Source organism: Elephantulus edwardii, unplaced genomic scaffold, assembly GCF_000299155.1.
Source record: "Elephantulus edwardii isolate Elephantulus edwardi_28Jun2011 unplaced genomic scaffold, EleEdw1.0 scaffold00039, whole genome shotgun sequence".
Taxonomy (NCBI): domain Eukaryota; kingdom Metazoa; phylum Chordata; class Mammalia; order Macroscelidea; family Macroscelididae; genus Elephantulus; species Elephantulus edwardii.
The window spans coordinates 18,243,742-18,264,403 of record NW_006399789.1 but is presented as its reverse complement, the minus strand read 5'-3'; the positions used below and the strand labels follow the sequence as shown (position 1 = coordinate 18,264,403).

Sequence of the window (20,662 nt, the reverse complement as noted above, 5' to 3'; positions counted from 1 at the left end):
TGTTACAAAGAGTTTGTAATGTAAAGAGTTTGTACAAAAAAGTTTGTAATGCTGGTATAAATTTATGGAACATTCAAGAATCCCCATCTGAAATTGGATAAACATTTGAATCCACTCAACCTTGTAGTCAAACTCAGAAATACAAATTAATTGCTGTCAAGTCAGAATTGATTCAAAACTCATATCCATTGAGTTTCCAAGGCTGTAAATGGAACTTAAAGGGATTTTAATTTATGTCACACAAAGTGAGTAGATGGTGGATTCAAACTGCCAATAACCTGTGGCCTTAGGGTCCATAGTATACCTCTGTCTGGACTAGACATGTTTATACCAAAGAATTTGAGAATAGTTTTGTTGTTTTTAGGTACCATCAAGTCCACTGCACTAATACTAATGAAAAAGACCCTAGTTCACTGACTTTCAAGAACCAAAGAACCAAGGAAGATTAGCAGTCATGCACAGACGATGACAAAGATGGGAAAGAGGAAGAAGAGAGAGAAACATCAAAAGGAGAAGGGGGGGGGGAAGTTTCTTTCTTTTTAATCTCTTGTGACGCAGACACACAAAACTTTGGTGGTCTGATGGTAAGGAGGTGCACCATCAACCCAAAGGCAGGAGTTTGAATCCACCAGCTGCTCCCTGGTCCATTTTACAGCCTCAGAAAACCCACTGGAGGGTCAGCAATGAGTCAGTTCTGACTTGACAGCACATCACAACATCTCAGCTAATGCAAACATACGACTTAAGGACAGAGTAAAGGTAAAAAAAGAAAACATCTATCTTCAAATCTGTACTGCCCAGGGGGACATGTGATAGAGTCCACACAATAATCTTAGGTTCAAAGTCCTGTGTGATCATGATTTTCTACATGTGAACTATGGTTTAGTTACTGGTCTTGCTTCCTATCTTAGAAGGATGGGGAAAGACTATTATTTTTTATTTGTTTATATATAGGTGTGGGTTTCTTCTGTTTGCCTTCTTCAGTGTTCACCTATTCATTCTATAATCTCTTTTTATGAGAAATATAAGAATACAAATCACAACGTGCTGGAAACAAAAGAATGGGGGGTTCCCCCCCAATGTTTAATAGAAATTACAGTCATAACTGAGTTTAAACACTACTAAAACAAAGAATAATCACTGAGAATTTGAGGAAGATTACACCATCATACTGGTATCTTTTGGATTCCTCATTTTATGTAAGGACTATGAATGTTAAAATGAGTCCTTTTATTCTCTTTGCTTTGCCAATTTTGCATGCTATCATTAATACTTCACGGACTACATGCCAGAGCCAGAGGCGTGCTCAACAGCAACAGAACTCAAAATGTGAGTCAGGGGCCCTTGAAGGGGTTATCCAAAAACCTTTCTGGAAGTCCTACAGGTAAATCTACCTTGATAATACTCACCAAAAACAAACCCACTGCTGACTCATCACATTTCCAAAGCTCTAAATCTTTCCTATCCTCTCCCTTTCCCCTGAAGCAGCTGTGGGTCTGAACTGCTAACTTTTTGGTTAGTAGCAGTATGCAGTATAGCACTAATATTATGGCATTAGTTTCCTTTTCCATTCTCATTTTTATCTAATGTGGTCAATGGATTTTCCAAAGGTACACGAGTGCAGGAGTGGTGACAAGTAGTCAAGCTAACTATTAAGACCAAACATTACACAGTTGTGAAATGGTATTTGTGTCAGCTGTATTATTGTTCATTTGCATGGATTAATACATTTTTTTAGGTTCTTAAATTTTCAGGACCTGAGGGGTTCCTGAGATGAAAATGTTTTAAGAGTCACTGTCCTGCACTAAGACACGTTGTTGTTGTTGATGATTGCTGTCGAGTTGAGCACGACTCATAGTGACCCTATGAACAAAAGGCCTGAAGCCTTTCTATAACTATCGCCACTTATCAAAGTTCATAGTTTCCAGAGGCAGGTTGGTAGGAAGTGGATGCCACACCTGCTATTAAATAGATAATTCCTTTAAAACCAACTGAATTTCAGGAAAGGACCTCCACATTCACTAAAGGAAGAAAAGTTTTCTTTAATTCTTTGTTAGTACATTTCTCCTCTTTAACACAGCAGTAGAGATAAATGAAGAGATAGCCTAAGTAAACGCTCATCATAGGTGCTAATGGCCTCTATGGCACATTACAAACAATGAATTCCAGAACACTCAAGTGTGTTCATTTGAAACCTGTATGAAGACCAAAAAGAAGTCATCCCAACAGAACAAAGGTACATGATTTAAAATGTTTTGAGTAAGGGTTGAATACTTTCTCTATGCATACTGAATATGTATGTTGTGCAAATAATTTAAGAGATTGTACTACATGAAGAATAATGTGGCATCAGGATTATAAAAAGACTTATCAACAATCTTTCCTATGCAGATAACACAACCTTGTTTAGAGAAACGGAAGACTTCAATATAGATTTTATTTGAACATCAAGAAAACAAAAATCTTTAAAGCTGGACAGATAGGAAACATCAAGAAAGATGGAGAAATGACTGAAGTTGTCAATTATTTCACTTTCTTTGAATCCACAATACCCTTGGAAGCAGCACTCAAGACATCAGAATGAAGCCAATCTCTGTCAAGGACCTCTTTGAAAGTGTTGAAGAGCAAAGACGACAGTTTAAAGACCAAGTGGTGCCTAACCCAAGCCATGGCGTTTTCTATGTGTGAACATTAGATAGTAAATAGAGGAGACCAAAGAACACTTGATGCTTTTGAATTGTGGTACTGGTAGAGTATTGATGATCTCATGGATTAAAAAAAGAACAAACAAATCCAACAGGGTGGAGGCAGAGATGGTGACGCTTCACATACTTCACAAACTTTGGGCTACTGTCAGGAGAAAGACTTGTATAGAAAGTAGAAGGCGAAGAACCTCAATAAGATGGATTGACACGGTGCCTGCAACCATCATGCGGATGGCAAAGGATAGGCTAACGGTACAATCTGGTGTTCATAGGGTTGCTAAGATTTGTGGTTATCTCATCGGCACCGAACAACAACAACCTTACAGAGAGTGGAACCTTACAGAGTATGACAATATGGAGCCAGATTATTGCTAGAAAATTCCATCTGCACTCACTTTGTGACTTTTGGCAAATTACATCACCTTCTGAGCCTTAGCCTTTTGGTCTATAAAATGGAAATCCTAAGAAAAATCTATCTTCCAAAGTTGTGATAAATACCAAATAGCAACATTGTAGGTATTCGTAAAGGGCTGCATATTATTGTTTTATACATATAAAACATTTTATATGTATTTACATGTACATATTGTACATATTTGCATAATTTAAAAAAGAATTCTCAGATTTCAGTGAAACAAACCACTCTGATCCAAATGATGAAAAAGGATACTGACATTATTCATGGTTTTTGTTTTCTTCTAAATATTATGGCATAGTAAGAAAAAAGGAGTAAGGGTAACACTTATATTTGTTATATTTGATCAGGGCTTACAGTTTCTAAAAATCCCAAGAAAGTAAGAATAATTTTGTCATGTTCTAGGTAGGGAAACCGAATCTCATTAAAGTTAGGAGACTTCAACACGGCCATGTGGCCAGTGATATAATGAGTATGTATATTTAGGATTTCTGAATTCTAAATTGAGCAGCTGTTCTCTTCTAATACATGCTTCCTAGTGCAGCATAACAGGAAGGGAAGAGAATCTGAGATGATGGGGGGTCTACGTGGAGCTGTGAGCCCCCACAAAAAAAAGAGTTAAGTCTGAATGTATCTGTAACCTTGATGTAACTCAGACCAGGCATGCCACAATGAAAAGACACACATACACACACACACACACACACACACACACACACACACACACACACTTTAAGGGTGTACACACAAGAGTCAAAACTCAGCAGGGTAGCAAGTACTGTCTAGATGCTCCTTCTCATTACTTGGGATTTCTACTGAGATTTGCACTTAAATTCACTCAAAACTGGTCTCTTTTTTTCTCTGTCCTGTTTCCATGGTCCTGATAATGGCTTTGTTTTCTGAACGGCTGAAGACTATTAATGGACCATTTATTTTTAAACAAAAAAGAATACTATATTATTAGAATAAATTCATTTTGCTACAAGAAAGCAAACATGTAAATGCAATTGTTTTAAGTATTACCCCAGGTACATAGTTAGAGAAACCTGAAATATCATTAGTTCAAACATTTGATTTACCCATCAAGACATGTCACGAGCTGCACTTATTTATTTATTTTAACACTGTTCTTAATGAAAGGTGTTTGTTCTTTATCCCAATGTTTAATTCATAGCAGCAGGTTTAAATATTTATGAAGCTTCCTGTCATTTTTGGTTAGTTAATAGGCCGGATGGTTCCGTTTGCTGGTTCAGAGAAGGCAGTGCAATTTCAACAAGAGGAAAGCTCCTTAAGTTTTGAAAAATTGGTTTAGTTTTTTTTTTAAAGTGAGATAAACATTTGAATAGGAAATAAATATATAAGGTCATTAACCTAAGTCGGTTTGCTTCATTGGGGAAAACTCAAACACAGGGACAGACTCCAGGCAGTCACTTCCCCTCTTGCTTCTCTGCAGCCCAAGGTGCGAGCTTTGATGAGACAGGGTGGACACTGCTGGGGAGGACCTAGAACATGGTCTTTACTATACAATCAAACAGTCAACAGAAGCGCTCAGTAATTGCACCTCCCTTAGACCTGCAGCGTGAGAGGTGCCCCTTAGGGACATGATCAATCATGAGGAACTTTTCATTCTAATTTCATTGATGCAATCACTCTAGCTTGAACTTGAAAAGCAAGATAATTCACTCTTAACAGACTAATATCTACAGATTATTTCTTCGTCTCATCCTCTAGAAAACTAATTTCTTATCTAAGCTCTTCCATGTGTAAAATGTTTTATCAAAATATTTTCTGCAGAATGAAGATGACACCAGACAACTAAAGCTTTTTAGCAACTTTTCAAATTTTCTCATTTATATTTTTTAAAAGTATAAATATGTGTATTATATTTTTTTTCTCTTGTCCCTTAATCCTGAACCACCATTTCTTTAACTGTCCTTCTGCTTATTATTTAAGTATTCTCTTCTTTAGCCACCCTCAGCTTATACCTCCAGGTCTACACTGTGGACTTTAGTATCAGTGGCCCTGATGTAAGAAAGTCTTACTGGGAAATATAACCTTCCTTAAATAAAAATAATTCAGCAAGACTCTGATGTTATTGTTGTTATGTGCCATCAAGTCGCTTGCGATTCATACAAGATTCATACAAGAACTCTAAATGCCTTTCTATCCTGTGCCAACCTCACCATCTCAAAAACACTCATTCCCATCACTCCACTCACAAAATTGTTCGATCTCATTGAGGGTCTTCCTGTCCTGTGCTGTCCCTTAACTCTCCCAAGCATGATGTCCCTCTCCAAGGACCAGGACAAACCTGTTTGTTCTCCTAGCAGGTCCATGTTATATTCAACACTCTTCTCCAGCACCACAGCTCAAAGGCATCAGTTCTCTTTCTATCATCCCTAGTCACTGTCCAACTCTCCGATGTATAGCACATAATTACTAAGACTATAGCCTGGATCAGGCGCACTTTAGTCTCCAGCCTTATGTCATTGCTCTTCAGTACTCTTGAGAGGTCCCTCACAGCTGACTTTCCGAATGCAATTTGTCTTCTGATTTCCTGGCTGCTGGTACCAAGAAGGTTGACTGTGGAACCAAGTAAATTAAAACTGTTAACTATCTCAATCTCTTCACCATACATACTGATGCTGCCAATTGTCCCAGTGGTGAGAATCTTTGTTTTCTTCATGCTCAGCTTCAATCCATATTAAAGGCTGCAGTCCTTGACCTTCTGCAGCAAGCACTTCAGTTCCTCCTCAGTTTCAGCAAGCAGGGTTGTGTCATCCACATAATGCAGGTTGTTGATGATTCTTCCACTAATCCTAATGCCACATTCCTCCTTGTAGAGCCCAGCGTCTCGATAATCTATTTTGCATACAGATTGAAAAGGTATGGAGACAAAACACATCCCTGATGGGCCCCTTCTTGATTTTGAACCATGTAGTGTCTCCTTGCTCTGTTCTGAGGACTGCCTCTTGGTCCAAGTATAGGTTTCACATTGTTGTTGTTATGTGCCGTCAAGTCACTTGCAACTCACTGAGATTGTGAGATTGTGAACAATCTCAATCTCTTCACCATCCATCCGGATACTGCCAATTGGTGCAGTGGTGAGAATCTTTGTCTTCTTGACATTGAGCCTCAATCCATATTGAAGGCTGCAGTCCCTGACCCTCAGCAGCAAGCGCTTCAGGTTTTGCATTAGCACAATCAAATGTTCTGGGATTTCCATTCTTCTCCGAGTCAGCCATAGCTTGTTGTGATCCACACAACCAAAAGCCTTTGCACAGTCAATGAAGCACAGATAGACATTCTTCTGGTATTCTCTGCTATCTGCCCAAGACCCATCTGACATTAGCTATAATATCACTAGTACCACGACCTCTTCTAAATCCAGCTTGCGTATCTGGCAGTTCTCTGTTGACATATTGTTCCAAATATTTTTGGATAATTTTCAGCAGAATCTTGCTTGCATGTGATATTAATGATATTGTTTGATAATTTCCACATTCTGTTGGGTCACCTTTTTTGGAATTGGAACAAATATTGATCTTTTCCAGTCAGTTGGCCAGCTGGCAATTCTAAGAATTTAAATATATGCATGGATCTAAATATTGACCTAGCAAAAGATAAATTGCATTAGGAAAATCTGCTGTCAAGTACCTCTCTTTATTGCTAAAAAACAAGAATGTCAGTCTAGAGACTAAAGTGCACTTGATCTAGGACATGGTATTCACAATTACTTGCTATCCATCTGATAGCTGGACAATGAACAAGGATGACAGAAGAAGAATGGATGCCTTTGATTTTTGGTGCTGGAGAAGATTACTGAACATACTGTGGATATATGTGGATTGCCAAAAGAACTAATAGGTCTGTCCTAGAGAGGGTGAAACCAAGCCGCTTCTTGGAGGCAAGGATTTTGGAGCTGTGTTTCACATTGTTTGGGCATGTAGCCAGGGGGGACCAATCTTTGGAGAAGTTTATTATGCTTGGAAGAGTGGAAGTACAGTGGAGGAGAGGAAGACTCCAGATGACATGGATTGACACAGTAACTGGGGTAATGAGGGTAGATGTGTCAAGACAGTGAGATTGGCTCAGGATAGAGCAGAGTTCAGAGCTATTGTGCAGAAGGTCACTATGAGTCATAGTCAACTTGAGAGCACGTAACAACAACATAGCTATTATTTCAAAGCCAATGTCATAAATTCCTGAATAAAGCTCTAATGAAGTATTATTGTTTCTATTCTATATGTTGGATCTAGCATCAGAGTCTTATTTATATAACATTTATATTTAGCACCTCAAGCTTTCCTAACCAAGTTGTCAGTAGCTTGAAGATAAGGACTTGTATTCACACCTAAATCAAATACACATATTTTTTAAGATACATTAAATAGAATCAACATGGGTCTCCTGGGGGAAACTCGGGCTTTGCTAGTGCTCACCAAAGTCAATCATGTAACCTGTCCAACTTCTTTTTTTCCTATGAATCAACTCATTGCCATTGAACCAGAACTCTTTCATATTTGACTCTCCACTGGGTTTCTGAGGCTGTAAATTACATGGGAGGAGACTGTCTATGTTTCTCTCAAAGATGTGAATGCAAACCCGCCAAGAGGGTCAGCCTGTGGCTTAGTAGTTGAGTAGTGGAACTAAAAAAGATTTACCTTATTGAGATTCTTTAATGAAGACATGACACAGCCACAAAGCATAATTTCTTGGATGTAATGAGTGTACAATAAATTGTTACCTTTTCAGCTGACAGTCTATCTTATACCTTGGCCATATTTTATACTTTTAAAACCTTTAGAACAAGGTTCTAAAAACTGACCTCAAAGTTTAAGAGAGGAAATATAAATCGACTATGAGAGACTATTAAGAATCCTAGAGCTCAGGGCCTACTCCGTAGGGAATCATACTGCTAACCGAAAGGGGGTGCCTTTCTGGAAGTTCAAACCCACCAGTTGCTCCTCAGTGGAAAGATGGCAATTATTCCTGTCTGATTTACAGCTTCTTGAACACACTCGAGGGACAGCTGACTTGATAGCAGTGAATGAAGGAGTGAGTGAATACTGTAAGATCAAGTAGTCAAGAAATAGCAAGGCATCACCTAGAGGTAACACCCATTTATAAGGGAGTTCTCATGGCCTAGTGGCAAGAAGTTGCACTGCAATCATGGAGACATGGGGTTTGAGGCCACCAGTTGCTCCAGAGGCCCGTGCAATTAACTGCCTCTGAAAGCTCACCTGAGGGCCAGCTATGGGTCGGTTCCAACTCTACCATATACAACAACAACAACCCACTTATAGATGCAAAGGAGCACAGAGTAACAGTGCAGTTTCTGGGTTTATTTGCTTAGACAGTTTCTACTAACTGATGAGTATAAACCTTCGCTTCATCCGTGCTAAAAAGACTGGGCAGAAAAATATGCAATAAGTCCCTGATTTTTGGAAGACAATAAATGGCTGTATGCAGGCATAGCCAGGAGCTATTTCAGAATCAATTCCAGCCCAATACAAATAAGCAAATACTACAATAAAGCAAGTCGCTTAACTTTTTTTTTTGTTTCCAATTTATTTTTTTGGTTTATAATGTATATAAAAGTTGTATGTACACTATGGTCTATTCTAATAATGTTGTAATGTGCTTTGAGTCAGAATAGACTCCAGCAGGTTTTCAGAGGGCACATCACATGGGATGAAACGGCCCATCTTTCCCCCAAGGAGAATCTAGTGGATTTGAACTGATGGTCTTTCAGTTATAAGTACAACTACTTACCCACTCAGCCACCAGAACTTCATAGCAGTATCTTAGAGTTTAAATACTCTGAGAATTACCATCATATGACACTGAGACAGGACTAAACACATGCTGTTAAAACATGGCACCAACACACATGTTTGACGCAGTATTCCCACAGATTTTCAACCTTTAAAAATCAGTGTCTAAAACTGCAATAAAGTGAAGTGCAATCAAACAAGGCATGCTTAAAGATGAGATGTGCATAAAAACCAAATACATGGATTAATGATAATTTCCCAAAGTATTGTATCCAAGAGTTTTAAAGACGATTGCACAAAATCAGGAAAGACTTAACAGGAAAGTTAGCTATAAGCCAGGCACACAGCAAATATGGAATAGAAGGATGAAATTGAGGAGGCAATTTTAAACTTGGCCCCAACATCCACAAAACAAGAACGCCGGCAAACAGCAAACAAAGTGACAGAGGAAGTATTTGTTTCAAGCCTCTCAAGTAAGGATTAATTTGTATTTCACTCAGTGGTTTTCATCAACTTGGAAGTGAATAAATCTTCATTTTGCTTAATCAGACAAGACTATAATTTAAACTCTTGACTTTATGGTGACTTAGTGTCATTTCTGAAGACTGTCTTACTAAAGATTATCTGAGGGGAGGTACTATCTCTTTAGGTCAAAAGATACATGTTCCTTTTTCTTTTCACTAAGTAGAAAACATATTCTAAAATATATAATAAACTCTGAAAATAATCCAAGCATTCATCATTAGGGTACAGGTTAAATATACACTTTTAGAATGAAATATATTTATAAAAAGAAATGAGAAACATTTCCACACACTATCATGGAGTGATGTACTGTTAGCTCAAAACTATTAAGGTGGAAAAAAGTTTTTTAATGGAGTACTGCTTATCCAGGAATAGAAGAGTAAACTATTAAAAAAAAAGTTACTGTAAGGAAAAGGAAGGTAACTAAAGGACAGAATCTAGACTTTAGTAAAACTTGATTTTTATTTGACTTTTAAACCGTATAAATATTGAAAAGGCTAATTATGTTTCAAAAAAGCAACCTCTCTAAACTAAGAATAGAATGAAATAAACTAGCCCAACCAGGTATGCAGTCAGTAAAACCACAGAGAGCCACTTGGTGGCTTAATCCCAGAGCATCCAGCAACCTAAACAGCAACCTTACTGTGTATTACTTTTGAGATATATTCATTGTTTTCCCAAAGATTCTGTGCATTAATGAATGAATAAGCAAGTTATTATGTGATACTCTAATTATGGCGTCCGCCTTCTTGAAAAACAAGAGTTTGGGCATGGAAGAAGGTTATATTTCAGTCTTCTGAAGAGGCATCAAAGGAAGGATCAACTCAAAGGAAGAGTACTTAGTGGTCTGATTATAATCACAAAATTACATTCTTGTAAAAAAGTATCATTTTCTGAGGGAAAAAATGGACAATTCTAAGTTTGGAGGAGAAAATACTCAAGATAATTATGGAGAATTTTATCTATGATCATGCAAAATGTATCTAAATTCTTAAGTGAATTTATTATTTTTATACAAACAAATCAACATTATTGTTTACTGATAAAGGTTGCAAAGGATAAAAATAATTCTGAAAATTGGTAAATAAAACAGAAGAATTAAATTTTTAGTTTTCTTTCTTAGTAAATTAAAAGTCAGAAATTTCATAAATTAAGTCAAGAGATCATAAATTATCAAAAGCTTTTCTAAAAAGCGGTCCAACTAAAAAATTAAAGAGAGGGAAAAATGGAGTAGCACTATTTTGTAACAATTAAGAAATCAATGGATCAGCCTTAATAAAAAGCAATCACTAGCATTACAAGAGAGAAAGAAAACTAGATATTATACATCTTCTGTAGAATACATCATTACCTCATATAAAGTAGTTTTTTGAGATACAACCTTTTTTTAAAAAAAATATCATATAGTTTGGTAATATCTGATAAAGTCCATATAGAATCAGTTAAGAAATAGATAATCACATTAAGAATGGAATTATCCTGATTCTTATACGGTTCATAAGCATGATGATTGGGTGTTCATACTACAGTATGACATGTGCCACTCTTTAAACCTTGTTACAATATAGACATTATCCATCTGACATTAAAAGAAAAAAGAATGGAATTATCCAGACTGAAAATATGCTCTAAAATGTAACAACCTGATTTCATAACAAATAAATTTTAATGGAAAAAGTAAGTGGAAGCACAAAACAGAATAGATACATAGAAAAAGGAAAGGGTGAGGAATATAAAAAACCAGTTAAATTGCTCTGTGTGAAAGTCGCATAGGTGTTTGGTATACTATTTTTTCAACATACCGATCTGCTTGATGTAACTCTTGCTAAATACCGTGAAGTTGACTAAACTCTCCTCCACTCTTGAACAACAGAACAAAACCTTGTCTTATTCTGTACCATCTGCACAATCTCTGCCACACTCCTTTTGACAGTCCCTCTGTTAATCTTCTTTTTAAGGATTGTCCCCTCTTTTGCTCAGTCCTCTACCATTCCAAGAAAGGTTATCTTTTCCTTCCAAAGACTGGCTCCTTCTTACAACAGAGCCCAAAGTACTACAAACAAAATTTCACCAAGCTTGTCCTTTCAGCCTTATTACTAAAGTTTCCAAATAAAAAGCTGAAGAAAAATATTATATACTTAATGTCTATTAACATCTTGATAGTGAGTTACATACAAGTAACTGGGCTTCATCTCCTTTGCTCTTCAATGCCCGGTCTCTTGAGCACTCTCGCTGATTGACAGCTTGCTCCGCAAATGAAACCTCCAAGTTGATGTCTGTTACAGAAGCAGGCGGTTCCTCAGGCACCAGTGGTCCCAGCTCCTTTGTATCAACAGCAAGGCTAGACGCTTGATCTAGAAAAAAGAGACGCCAGATTCCTATATGGTTTATGTCTCTCTTTCACTTATAACTTGTGAATTATGTAAAAACCTACAGGAAGAGTACTATTATCTCTGGCCTTTAGTTGTTTAGGGGAATTGTCAAGTCAATACGAGCTCATCACAACCTCATGAGGAAGGAAAGAACGTCTCCATACGTTTTTCATTGTGGTTATCTGTACAGGAGCAGATTACCAGATCTCCTTCCTATCAAGCTACTGAGCAAATTTAAACCACCAACTTTTTTTTTTCTCTTCTTTTTTTTTTACCAGTTTGTTTACAAAATTCAAATACAAATATTAACAAATTCTTTCAATTTCCCTCCCCCCCATCAAATTGTACAACCCAGTGATTAATCCCCTCTTCCCCCTGTACATTACATCCACATCCCTCTGCTTCCAGCCTCTCCCACCCTCCTGGATCCTCATTCTCATTCTACAATAATAGTTTTTCACAATATTTAGGCTTATGGGACTGAGTTAGTTCACTCAGCATAATGCTCTCCAGTTCCTCCCAAGTTAGGTAGTAATTTACAAAGTTATTGTTCCTTCCAGCTGCATAGTAGGTATTCCATTGTGTAAATGTACCATAATCTCTCAATCCATTTGCTTATGGTTGGACATTTGGGCTGTTTCCATGTTCCTGTGATTGCGAAGAATCCTGCTATGAATATTGGTGTACAAATCTCAGTCTGTGCCTCAGTTCTCATATTCTCAGGGTATATTCCAAGTAGTGGAATAGCTGGGTTATACAGAATTTCTATGTTCAGCTTTTTGAGGAAGCGCCAAACTGCCTTCCAGAATGGTTGCACCATTTTATAATGCTACCAACAATATATAAGAGTTCCTTTCTCGCCACATCCTCTCCAATATCTATTACTTGCTGCCCTGTTAAACTTTGCCACTCTTACTGGAGTGTAAACCACCCACTTTTGAGGCCAAAAGCTTAACCATTACATCAGGGCTTCCTGGAAAATAATTTCCTTTATTTTAATCTCCCTCTCTCACTGTCACTGAGTTAGAATCCACTAATAGCTGATCCTCCAGCAGGTTCTCAGAGGCTATAAATCACACTGCCAGAGTTTACCCTTCTTTCTCCCATGGAGTAGCTGGTGGATTCAAACCAGCTCCTTTTAGGTTGGCAGTGCAACTCCTTATTCACTAGGAATCAGTATTTATTTTAATAGAAAAACATATATTCACAGAAACTGACAAGAGCAGAAGGGGAGATGGTGAACTGATAACTCTGTCACAGAAACTTTGAAATCATAATTCTTAAAACTCCCATTGCAAAACAGGACATCAAATCCTTAAGGAAACACCTTACAGAGAATAAGTACATTTAATTTTGTTCTTCTGCTTAATATGAAGGCATAAAAGGGAGAGTGAAGGTCAACTGTAATTAAATATAATTAAAAATAATGTTAGGTCATTTCATTTCCTCACATTTAAACAGAGTACAGTTCTGTTAAGGAATGCTAGCTATATTTCATGTTGAAAATACCAAAATAAGATCTAGAGCCAAAAAATATTGCTGTGGGAATCTGATCTGGAGGTACCTGGTACAGATTTTACATCAGATTTGATATTTTAAAAAGTTTCACATATTTTTATAATGATAATCACAGTAAAACAAATTTCACAAATTTTTGTCAACATTTGAAGATTAAAACAAGTTGAGGTTGGTTTGGTGGTTGTAGTTGTTCAAGGGGGGAAAAAACCATACATTCAAAACACCATGTTGAAAATTCTTCTGAATTCTACTATTTTTTTAAAGTAACTCTAATTTTTAAAACTCGAGAGTCAATCACAGGGAAAACTGAAAACACCATTAATTCATAGTTAGAAGTTCTGAGTTATAGACAAACTTCCATGGACCATTTAACTCCCTCATAACAGGGTGACAGAAGGTAAAGAGCCCAGGTTTGTGATGGGCAGGACTTCCAATACTACTGTCTTTTGAATAATATCAGCTGAGAGTAATTTACATCAAAACCAAATGTCTTTTTTCTAATCAAAATATAACTCAGAAATAACTGTAAATCTAATCTTACTCCATCTAATTTGATCAGTAAGTAGGGTATTCAAGTTTGCTTCATGGGCATGCCCACACTCAAAAAGGTCAATGATTGGTTTAAGGAGCGTGCATTTCCAATCAGCAATGGACTCTGCAAATTATGTAGCTGGCCCTAGTGGCATCTCCATATTAAGAAAGTAAACTGCATGTACCTACATCAGTTCCAAATATAAGAATAAATTTGAACATCCTTAATATCTCAAGCACAATCCCTGGCCAATGTACCTAATAGTCAACACCATTTGTCAGGGAAAGGTTGCTACTTTGCTATGATGTTGAACAGATTTCTAGACTTTGTAACTTCTACACTAAGTCTAGAAATATAGGACGGGCACTCTATAAAAAAAATTAGCCAAGAGAAACTTAAAGATCACCGAGTACGTTCCCATTATACATGAATTTGCCAAGAGCTAGAACTAGTTCATGGCATATACACAATAATGTTGTGTTTGTTAGATGCTTTTGCTGTGGTTTCAATTCATAACAGGCCTATCTAATGGTTTCAATTCCTAAAAGGCCTATCTCTCTCTCTAACTATCTATCTATTATCTATCTATCTATTATCTATCTATCTATTACCTATCTATCTATCTATCTATCTATCTATCTATCTATCTATCAGAATGAAACTCTAGCCAGTCCTGTGCCATCCTTACTATTGTTGCTATGTTTGTATCCATTATTGCAACTAGGTATCATTCTATCTCATTATGAGACCCTTGTCTGAGATGTCATTGTCAATTCTTCCCCACCCCCAACCCCGATCTGTAGTCTTCCTTTTCTCTCTTTAGGAAAAAACTTTTTGATGTATACAGGGACTTAATCTTTAGAAAGTCATCAATTGTATTCTCTCCTGGTTGTGCATTTCTGGTTATATTTACAAACCTATTAACAATAGGCTCTGGTAGCCTAGTGGTAAGAGTATGCACTGAAATCCTGAAGGCATAGGGTTCTAATCTACCAGCTGCTCCATGGGAGAAGGATGGGCAATCTCCTTCGGTGCTATTAACTGCCTCTGAAAACCTGCAGAGGGTCAGCTATGGGTTGGTTCTGGCTTGCTAGTACAAAACAATCATTTATACTGTAGGCTAGGGCTTCTAAATTTGGTTCCCTTTTGTCTCTTATGATATTTATCATTTGGGGATTTACTCTTAGGTCTCAGTTCCACATGGAATTGATATTTGTGTTTGGTGTGAGATATGGATCCTGTTTCAGCTTTCTGCAGGTAGATGCTAGCACTATTTATCGACATGGTTGTCATTTCACCATTTAATAAGTTTATTTCCTTGTTGAATATTGAAATTGACTGTAAGTAGATGGGTTAATTTCTGAGTTCTGGACAAAGACATGGTAAAACTGTCACTATATGAAGACTATGTAACAGTGTACTCAGAAAATCCCAAAGATTCAACAGAAAATGTGTTAGACTTGGTAGACAAATTTAGTTAAGTGGCAGAATTAAAAATCAATATGCAAAAATCAGTGGGCTTTCTTCATAGCAACAAAGAAAACATGGAAAAGAAAGCGAAGAAAACAGTGTTATTTAAAATAACCAATTATAAACTAGAGACACAAATGATATTTATAAGGAAAATCGTAAATTACTACTGCAAGAAACAATAAGAGACCTAACTTAATGGGAAAATATGGACTGTTCATGGATAAGACTCTACATAGTGAAAATGACCATCCTTCTGAAAGAAATCTACATGTTTAATGTAATCCCAATACAGATACCAAATTCATTTTTCAAAGAGGTAGAAAAGGCAATTGGCAAGTTTATATGTAAAAGAAAGAGACCTGAATAAGCAAAGAACTTCTGAAATACAAGAATGAAGAGGGAGACATAGCACTCCCTGATCTCAAAACCTACTACACAGCTGTAATAACCAAACAGCATGGTACTGGTATGAATACAGGCACATAGACTAACGGAATGGAATCAAAAACTCAGTTACAATTTGAACTTGAAAATGAGCAATTAATGATTGGTCCCTCAGTCTGTCCTGGCTCTGTTCTAATTGATTAAATTTGCTTTTCCATCATGTATTTCCATACATGGAGTAAAGTTGATAATTGGATTTTCCACCTGATGAAACTTATTCATTTAATCACTATTTACACTGTTGAAAAGGATATTTCCAATGAATAGGCTGTTGGTCTTATGAAATTCTATCATATAATCTTGGGCATATGCCTAAGCTAAGTTTCAAGTATTAATCTTTCTTCTTTATTTTCAACTTTTATATTCTAATCATTGGTAATTCTCAATGTATCATGAATGCATGTTTGGACAATATTATTATTTAAAAAAATTTTTGCTATGCATGTCATATCTATGTCTTTAACAGCTTTTAAAAATTATAATTCCTACACACTTTTATGCTTTGTTAGAAAAGTGTCAACAGTTTCAGTTGTCTTTATTATGCTGTTTGTGTTTTAAGTACTTCAGTTTCCTAGGAAACCATTTAAGGTGGAGGACCTCTTATTAGCCATTTTCTTAAATTAGAAGCTGTTTTTTCCCAGCAGTTGAGTGTCTATGGACATGACTCTAAAGTCACTTTCTATTTTCTTTGCAACATCCATCCAAACTATAATAAATTCCACAACCACCTCTAAACAATTGTGCTAAATGGGCAAAGGATTAAGTCAGAATATTTTTAAGACTCAAAATTTCCATCAAAATTATAGCAAATATTTTTAATATTGGCAGATATTTCAATAATGTACACTTTGTTATTTTCATAATAGATGAGTGAATGAATGAAAATAACAAAAAATATGCCAAATAAGAGCGCAATAGTTCTATAAACCAGGTTAACAATTAATTGTTTCTGTGAGGTGTAATAGAGTCCATTGTAATTCAGAGAAATTTTATGTACAACAGACTGGAACATTGCCTAGCCCTGCACCATCCTCCCTACCTCTACTGTGTTCAAGCCCACTGTTGTAGTGACTGTGAGAGCCTATCCTCTTTAAGGTCTTCCTCCCTTTCGACAATTTTCTACTTTTTTCCAAGCATGTAGTCCTACTCCAGGGACTTGCTGCTCTTGATAATATGGCAGAAGTATCTGACCAAAAAGTATTTCACTATTCTTTTCTTTAAGGACAATTTTTGTCTGTACTTCCTCCAAGAGAGATCACTGTGTTATTTTGGCAGCCCATGGTATACACTACAACTCAAAGGGATCAATTCATAGTTGGCCTTCCTTATTCAATGGCCAGCTTCAGATGCAAATGAGGTAAGTGAAAAGGTCACAGACTGGGTTAAGTACATCTAAGCCTTTAAAGTGATACCCTTGCTGTTTAGAACTTTAAAAAGGTCCTTGACGGTAGATTTGCCCAATGCTGTATCTATTGGTTTATGGCTGCTCCTTCCAGGGTGTTGATTGTGTATCTAAGTAAATTCTTGACAACTTCAGTCTTTCCTCCATCTATCATGATGTTATTCATTTATCCAGTTAAGAAATATAATAGGAAAACTTATTTCTCAGATGTAAGGAGTTACTGAGGTAAGAGAAATGCAAGACTAACTGGCTAATAAAGCTACCTAATGAAACTGTTCTCTAATCTTAAAGAAAACAATTAACAGACAAGATTGAAACAAAACTTTGGGGGTGTTAAAATCCAAATATATAGACCCTAGAATTTATTGTCCATTGATTCTGAAGTGAATAGTCATACAAGAGTACTTAAGAGTTGTAAGTGTTCTTAAATTTCTTTGATAGTCACAACTGTCTTGAAGTGATTTTATCATGTAAAAGAATTCCCATTCCTCTGTAGAAATAAAAAAAGGAAATAACAGAATGTATATATTAACACTGGGATTTAAAAATGGATTTAGGTATTACAAATGTAACTATATTAAGTACTGAACTTTTCATTTGGGCAGAATTGGATGAAGAGTTAAGACTGAAGCTTAACAGAGGATTAATTACTTTGAGATGTGAAGAATAACATATGTAGCATTAAACTTTATCACTTTTTTTTTCCACTTAAAAAATATCTTCAGTTAGATATCTATACACATCCAAGCGTGGAGATAACACTGAAAACAGACAATGTTACCCACATCTTTGGATTACAAGCAGAAATAGCCTCACTATTTGAACTCCTGACAATGTTTCCCTACATTTCAGTCTGAACATTGCCATGTTTTCATAGCACTGGTTAATTCACTGGCTGGTGAGAGAGCAAGAGCATGGCAGTGCCCAGAACAGCTGCAGTAGTAAATACTCTCTGATTTGGATGGCTTTACACAAATTCTCTTGTTATCCTCATTTGAGGCCCTGGGCCCACTTCACGGCATTCATGGCATTCCAGCAAAAGCAGATGTAAAGCAGGCTGCGATTTGTCACATTTCACTTGCTTGCTGCAAGGGAAACTTGAAAGTGCTCATATAATGGACTTGTCTTCCAGAACTTCTGTTTATATAGCCTGCATCACAATCTCTGGCAAAGAAGGAGAATGCCCAGAAAGGACAATGTTCCCCTTAATATCTCTTTAACAATTGCCACTCTTTTCCAAAGCCCATAGCATATTGACATTGGCATGGAACGTTCTGATGAGTCAGCACCCTAAGAAGCCAAGGTGAGCTAGGCCAACTTCCTTGTTACTAAAATGATTGCAGGTACATAGATTTGGGGAAACACACAGCAATTTTATCTTGATATAAAGCATGTAACTAAAGAAAACTCTACAGTACTTAATTGTAAGTGTTTACATGTTGTTGTTGTTGTTGCTTTCATCATGTCGAGGTCTGAACAAAAGATTAAATGCCTTTGCATAGCTATCATTGTTTCTCCAAGTTCATAGAGTTTCCAGAGGCATGTGATTTAGGAAGTGGATGCCACTCCTGCTTCCAAACCTATTTTACTACTAGAAGCTCCACCAAACACTGTCCACAATGGGAAACCATTATATTTTATATCCCCATGGCACAAGTTTCAGCATCACAGCAAACTCAGGTTACTTCATACAGCATATTGACAAAGAGTGATGTGCAAAGCTGAAGAATGTTCCACTAGATAATCCAGCACTGGTCTCAATTAGCTGTGGTTAAGTGTTTTTAAGTCGAATTCAACTCAGAGTAAGCTTTGCACAAAAGACCTGAACTCTGTTCTATAATTAACATCATTTCTGTACATTTATAAGAGAGTTTGTAGAATTTCCAGAGGCATCTAGTTTAGGAAGTGGACGTCACTGCTGCTTCCCAACATGAACCAATCTGGACGCTCATCCAAACATTGTACATAATGGGTAACCATTACGGTATTTGAGAGGAATATGGAACAGTATTCAGCATTACAGCAACTCCAAGTTGTTCAGTACAGCAAATATAAAATTGATTACTGTGTCTTTTAAAGAATATTCATTCTAAAATTAGCAAATTATGTTAGTGTGAAGGGAGACTCCAAGGGCCCAGGCCCCAGGCCAGCTCTCAGCTCTCAGACCCATCCCCTCATTACCGATTTTAAAGCCACACCCTCAGGCTGGCCTGGACCCTTCATCTAAGGCTCAAGGGCCACCCACTTTGGGGGGGGGGGGGAAGAACAGTAACACACAACAAACACAACCCCAGAAACTTCCCTTAGGTGATTGCCATCCAGAGACTGCCATTGAGATGCTAGCTTACATGAATGTAGATATATATATATGTATGTATGTATGAATGTATATATGAAGAGAGCTCTGAGGCCCAGGGGTAAAGAAGGTGCCTTGCAATCTCAATGGCACGTGGTTCAAATCCACCAGGTGCTCTGCAAAAGGATGGACCATCTCCTCCTGTGTGATTCAACTGTTTCTGAAAATCTGCTGGAGGATCAGCTAAGTTGGTTATAACTTGATGGCATATACCAACAGCAACAGTGGCTTAGTGTGTAACAACAGTTTCCCACTAAAGGCCAGGAGTTCAAATTCATTAGCAGAAAAAAAAAGAAAGGCAGTCTTCCTTTCTAAATACCACAACTTTAGAAACTCTAAGGGGGTGGGGTGGGGGCAGTTCTGCCCTGTTTTACAGGGTTGCTATGACTTGGAATGGACTCAAAACATACAATAACAAGAAATGTGAGTATGTTCTAACTTGCTAACTCTTATTTCTGTATTTACTATGAATATAAATATGTGGAGGGCAAAGGTGGTTCAGTAGTAGAATTAGTGTCTTTTCTTCAAGAAATCCAGTTCAATTCTTGGCCAATACATTTCATGAACCACTACCACCCCTCTGTTGATGGAGGCCTGCATGCTGCAATGATGCTGACCAGGTTTCACGGAAGCTTCTACACTAAGTTAGACCGGGGGAAAAGCCTGACAATCTCCTTCCAAAACCAGCCAGTGAAATCCCTCTGGATCATGGCTGTGAGATGGGGATGACACAGGACCAAGTAGCATGTTAAGCCACTGTATGTTGGTTCATGCTGACTGAGTGAGTCACAGGTTTGCAGCTAACTCTAACAACAACACACAGATATAAACATGTTCTGTTTCAGAGCCAGGAATGCAGGAGGGAGGTTCTGAGAAAAATACAAAAGAGAAAATAGAGGAATTGAATGGCCAAGGATTCCAAAGTGTCCCATGAAGTCTTGAACTAACACACAATTCTTACGTCAGGGTTAGAAACACATATCAGTATGCAGTTACTTGAAACCTATTGTCCCTCTCATTGCAACCCAAACATAGTACTATCAATGGTGAAAATCTAAACTGCAGCAAAGGAAGGACAAGTCTTAGAACTGGAATCCCGCAGTTATGGACTACTTTTGTCACATTTAATAATAATAGTTAAAT

At 37.1% G+C, this 20,662-nt stretch overlaps 1 protein-coding gene across 1 annotated transcript in view; it reads right to left on the bottom strand.

Annotated features, from left to right (window-relative positions):
• Positions 1–20,662, bottom strand: part of ARHGAP18 (Rho GTPase activating protein 18) — a 212,631-nt gene that overhangs the window by 58,907 nt on the left and 133,062 nt on the right. The window contains exon 5 of the mRNA XM_006885031.1: positions 11,598–11,776. Within this exon, the coding sequence (XP_006885093.1) occupies positions 11,598–11,776 (179 nt within the window). The remainder of the gene's footprint in view (positions 1–11,597; positions 11,777–20,662) is intronic.